Source organism: Echiichthys vipera (assembly GCF_963691815.1).
Source record: "Echiichthys vipera genome assembly, chromosome: 10".
NCBI lineage: Eukaryota > Metazoa > Chordata > Actinopteri > Perciformes > Trachinidae > Echiichthys > Echiichthys vipera.
The window spans coordinates 18,412,803-18,418,401 of NC_139835.1; the positions used below are offsets into that span (position 1 = coordinate 18,412,803).

Sequence of the window (5,599 nt, forward strand, 5' to 3'; positions counted from 1 at the left end):
CATAATAAAAATAGTGAATCTTGACACGTCAACTGGAAATCTTAGGTTTTTGTGGTTTTCCTTGACTTTATCAGGTTCTTCGGACCCAGCCCCAGCGTCGCCAATCGGCTTCCCTCTTGGAGAGAGTGGACCAATCAGCGACAGTCTTTGATGAATATTCATGAGTCTGAGATTCAAACCTTTGAGCGAGTTTGTCTTGGTCCACAGCATCATACCTAGGACTTTTCACGGGCACAAACTACATTTTCTTATGAATGGAAAGAGAAAAAATCAGTTCGGCTTAAATTGGGACCCATCCTTCACTGAGATCATAGAAGGAAAACAACAAAAGCAAGACAAGGGGAACCGCCAGAAGAGATGACAATGACTACAATTCCAGAAAGTCTTAATAGCCCTGCCTCAGGAAAAACCGTTTTCATGGAGTTTGGACCCCCGAGTCAACAAATGTCGCCTTCCTCCATGTCTCACGGACACTATCCAATGCACTGTTTACATTCTGCAGGTCATACCCAGCACGACAGCTACAGTCCAGCCTCGTCGTTCCCCAGATCTTTGGGTTATCCATACGTAAACTCCGTCGGCAGCCATTCCACCAGTCCATATCTCAGCACAGTACAGACCTACCAAAACAGCTCTGCACTCACACAGACGCGGTTAGAGGAGGCAGGTAAGTGTGCAACAGCATCTTTTGGATCTTAAATATGAACTTTCTGTGTTGGCACGGCTTTGATCTGTATACAGTTCCTCGCTGCAGCGAAAAGACGACCCAGATGTTGGAATTAGGCTTGGAAGGCTAATTATTTATTGCGTAACGCTATAAACAATGTATGCAATTAAAGGTAATTATACCTAAAGTACAGCCTGTAAAACTTGCGCTGGAGGATCCATAGCTGCTCAGCACTGTTGGCCACAACTGTCTCCTCATGTTTTTTCCTTCTCTTTGCTCTTTTCTGTCTCCGTCTCAGCGCCAGAAGCAGAGAAAAACACAGTGGTCGAAGGAGGAGAGGTTCGATTTAACGGGAAAGGGAAAAAGATCAGGAAACCACGGACTATCTATTCCAGTTTACAACTACAAGCTCTGAACAGGAGATTTCAACAAACTCAATATTTGGCGTTACCGGAGAGAGCTGAGCTCGCAGCGTCGCTGGGTCTCACTCAGACACAGGCAAGTCCATGCGACACACAAATAGCTCCACTTGGCACCACCGTTATGCTTTTTATCACCTTTATAATGGCCACCATTTTTTCCCCCACAACATGCATCATTATTGTTATTATATTTATTATTGTTGCTGTTGTTCCATTTTTGCAGTTCATGTGAAACACCATTCATCCAAAACAATTATGTTCAATGTTTGACACCAGATTAAGGATGGATATTTAGTTTCTCTCAATATAAGCCCTTCACGCCCTCCGTGTGTTAATATCAGTGACATCTTAATGCAGTAATATCATAAACTTGTTATTGTTCTTACAATAAAACCTGCTACGTGCGTAAAACGTGCGTAATTATTATCTACACACTGCCAGTGTTCTAATCATTTCCCTTTTTTCTATCCAGGTGAAGATTTGGTTTCAAAATAAACGCTCTAAATTCAAGAAACTGATGAAACAAGGCGGTGGCACGATTGACACCAACGCTTTATCCACCGGCCGCGGACTGTCGAGCGGCTCCCCCTCGGTGGCACCTGTCTGGAGCTCGCCGACCACCGTGAAGACTTCGGTGGGGACAACCGGATCTTACATTCCCAGCTACACCTCATGGTATCCAACCACACACCAAGAGTCTATGCAACAGTCCCAGCTCATGTGAACAGAGACTTCAGCCCTCGACTCTGCCATAGGCTCGTGTATCAGGATGGTGAAGGGGCCTCAGCGCGGCCCAGCACTGATAATACACAACAACCCCCGGAGTTTGCTGCCGCATGCCGCCAGCTGACACAGTGGCCTCCTCATACCGGATGACTGCAAGCAGCGTATAAGAAGAAGAAAGGGAGCCGAGAGACTGAAAAGGCGCGCAATGCGCCCAAGGACATCAAGTCTGTGACAGTCAGCGGAAATCGTAGACAAATGGACCCTTTTTGGCTGCTGTTTATCACTTTTGTGTCAGTTTCTTCTCCTATTGTTTTTTTAATTTATCATATTAGTGTGTTATTCTGCTTATGAGAAAACACGTGTTTGTTTACACCAGATGTTGGTCCCAAACCGATGATGATGACCTGAAATCAATCTGCATTCATTAACTGTTAAAGGTCTATTAGGCCATAAGGGGCGCTTCTTTAACCAAATAATGATCATTAATAAATTCCACCATCATGCTTACAGCACAGCCAACCACAGGGCTTTATTGTGCAACGCCTCAAATCGCTACTATGTTTCTATGTGTTTGTTATTTAAGTTAAATTATTCAGACTAGTTTTTCTGTTGAGGTCAGTCTGTGTTCACTTTGAAAGTGTGTTTTTGAAATAACAACACTGTGTTGTTAATGCTGCACTAACGCAAGCAAAGCTTTTCTATGCCGTGCCCCCGATGTTATGTGAAAAATGTAAAAGGCCTGACAATTTGCTGCTTTCGAAAAAAAAAAAAAAAGATTTTCTGGAGGATGAGCAGCTCACTTGTCACTGTATTTTGTACATAATTTTCAGATTCGTTTTTGTGATGTACTGGATACGATGTGAAACAGGGTTTTAGGCTTTCTGTATTCGTCAAGATGTGTTTAGTCAACATAGAAAATATTTAGTTTTGTATTGATCACTTTATTTTATTTATCTGTTTCTGAAGTTTATGTGCATAATGTGCAAAGTTTCAAAAGCAGTAAAATAATGATTTAAATTATGTTAAGAAAGGTGTCTGATTCACCCCCCACCCCCACCCCCCTCTCCTGTGAAGAGAAAGGCTTCAGCATGGCGCAGCTTTAATGTGAGCTGACACAAAGCAGTATCATGTTGGTTATTGTAGCAGAAACCGTGTGAGTGCGTTTGTGTGAGCAGCAAAAAGGCTCGTCTTTAGATGTATGGTCGTGTTCAGCATTTAGCCTACATGGGCTCCCGCTGCTGCTGCTCACTGGGTGCAGATGTCATGGAGTGATACGAATTTCCAATCTGACGTTGAATCTAAAAATCACCACGAACATATTTATACTGCTGCATTTTACAAATAACGTGACAAATACAAAAAAAGAATCATAAACGTAAAATAAGAAGCTGAAATTATAGGAATCCCGATTTTCTATTATTGGGATTTAACCGTCGCGGTGCGATGGGATTAATTCAACGACATCGCTTATTTCTTTTCAGCTTTTCTTGAAGATAATCTTCTTGCTGTTTGTCTTCTGACAAATCCCAGTGTTCCGCCATGAATGGGAGAGATCAGTTGTGTGTGTTAAGTGAATAATCGCGCGAGAGGGCAGGTGCTGAAAAAAGACTGGATGAGCACGCGGGACACAGGGCGGATCAGATGGAGATCAGTGAAAGTGAAAAGTTCAAAGGCCTTCTTGTTTGGGCTCCCACTTTATTCATTGAGTCTACTCTATAGAGAGACTGCAGTTACGCAATGGTGCAGTGAGCCTTTTAGCTTTTATTAAAGGGAAAATATGTTAAAGTGCTACAAGTTTGGTTAGATTTAAATTGAAATTGTGCTTGCATTTTGTTAATTATGTTGTTGTTGTTGTTGTTTTTAAAGAAATGACATTACCTGTCCATTTAAACGGCATTAACACTGGAATATAGCAATAACATTAATAAAAAGGCTATAGGTACGTATAGGCTATAAGGGTCACATATTGGAGAAACAATGTTATGTTAACAAATAAATGACAAATAAATTCATCGTAGATGCGCGCTCGCCCTTGTGCTCCATTGATATATAGGCTCCATGTTATGAAATAGTAATGACAAATGTGTTGCACTTTGTGCGATCTGCACAGCACCCCTTTAAGAGGACAACACGAGGTTTAGCCTCACATCACAACCGAGCATCATTTTCTCATCTGTGGCATTTATTTTTTTGTTAAAATGGGAAATCAGATCATTATTATTATTATTATTATTATTATTATTATTATTATTAGTAGTAGTAGTAGTAGTAGTAGTAGTAGTATTATTAGTATTATTATTATTATGAGTAGTAGTAGTAGTAGTAGTAGAGGTAGCAGTAGTAGGCTATTATTATTATCATTATTATTTATTATTGATTTTATATTATTACTTAAATATTTCTAGTATTATTTTATATCAATTTTATTATTAATTATTACTTGAATTATTATTTGTAGTAGTAGAATGCTTTTATTATTATTATTTAATTATATATGCATTATTACTATTTAAAATATTATCATTATTACTTGAATTATTATTATCATTATTATTATTATTGTTGTTGTTAGTATTATTATTGTTATTATTATTATTGTTATTATTATTGATGTTATTATTACTACCATTATTATTATTATTGTTGTTGTTAGTATTATTATTATTATTATTATTAATTATTTGTATTATTATTATTATCATTATTGTTATCATCATTATTATTATTATTATTGTTATTATTATTATTATTATTATTATTGTCAGTATTATATGAACGCCATCAGTTTTAGTTTAGAACTAAAAGACCAAAAAGTCTAAACGCTCTGGCCTAGTTCATCTACACGTTGCTGTAACAACCCTCTCTCCTTATTTTAATACAAAACTCGGAACCTATAGTCCTTTGTGATCAAACCAACAGAAGTAGGCTTATGTATATTTCGATACCATTAAGAAAGAATATGTATTGTGCTGCTGTTGTAGTAGTGAACATAAATCTGCCGACCTAGTCCCAGAAAGGCGCAGCTGCACATCCAAGAGGGTCAGCGTTATTTCGCTGTATTCTCCCCTTGATTATACGAGCTGAGCCCATCAAACCCAGCATAATTACAGTAATTTCGCCCTTATTTATTCTAATGCAGTTTCCTATCTCTGAGGTAATTATGAACATTTTTTTTTTCGCACGGAGGATCTTTTCTGCGTTAACAAAAGAGATAGTGCTCTGAAAGAAATGTGCTTCTGCAATAGAAAAAAAAAAAAAAGCAAAATAGGTGAGCTGCCATTTCGTCGCTGTTCCCTTAGACTTAGCCTATGTGTAAGGCTGGCAAATTGCTTGCAGGTGTACCTCGCGGAGTTGTCAATGCGAGGAGGCTTCAAAATGATAAGCACAATGTAAGAGTAATGAGAGCAGCGACTAGATTAAGGAACAACTCATGTCTCCCTTTCCTTACATTTCCTCTCAGTGCTTTAGTTAGAGACTATGACTTAGCCCACAAAGGCACCACATTAGACACACTGGATACCTTTTTTTTTTTTTTTACCAAAGCTACAGAAAAAAATTAAGCCGAAGGTTTAACTAGTCTGAAATAGTTATCACGAAAGAATCAGAACGATTTCAAAGATTTCTAATTTCAGATTCGGATTCCAAGAATGAAATAAATGTTGAATTATGCCTCTAATGTCACGCGTGTTTCCTGTTTTTGCTTATTTCCAACTAATCCAATCGTCGCGATACTTTCATGAATGTTTAAGAAATAAATAATAAGAATGGAAAACACACCTTTGAG

At 38.4% G+C, this 5,599-nt stretch overlaps 1 protein-coding gene across 1 annotated transcript; it reads left to right on the plus strand.

Moving 5' to 3' along the window:
• Nucleotides 1-357: 357 nt before the first annotated feature.
• dlx1a (distal-less homeobox 1a) lies at nucleotides 358-1,813 on the plus strand (the record flags this gene model as incomplete). The annotated part of the gene is given in 3 exon segments (XM_083921303.1): nucleotides 358-672; nucleotides 974-1,165; nucleotides 1,562-1,813. Coding segments are annotated over 3 exon segments (759 nt in total).
• Between the last annotated feature and the right edge of the window lie 3,786 nt (nucleotides 1,814-5,599).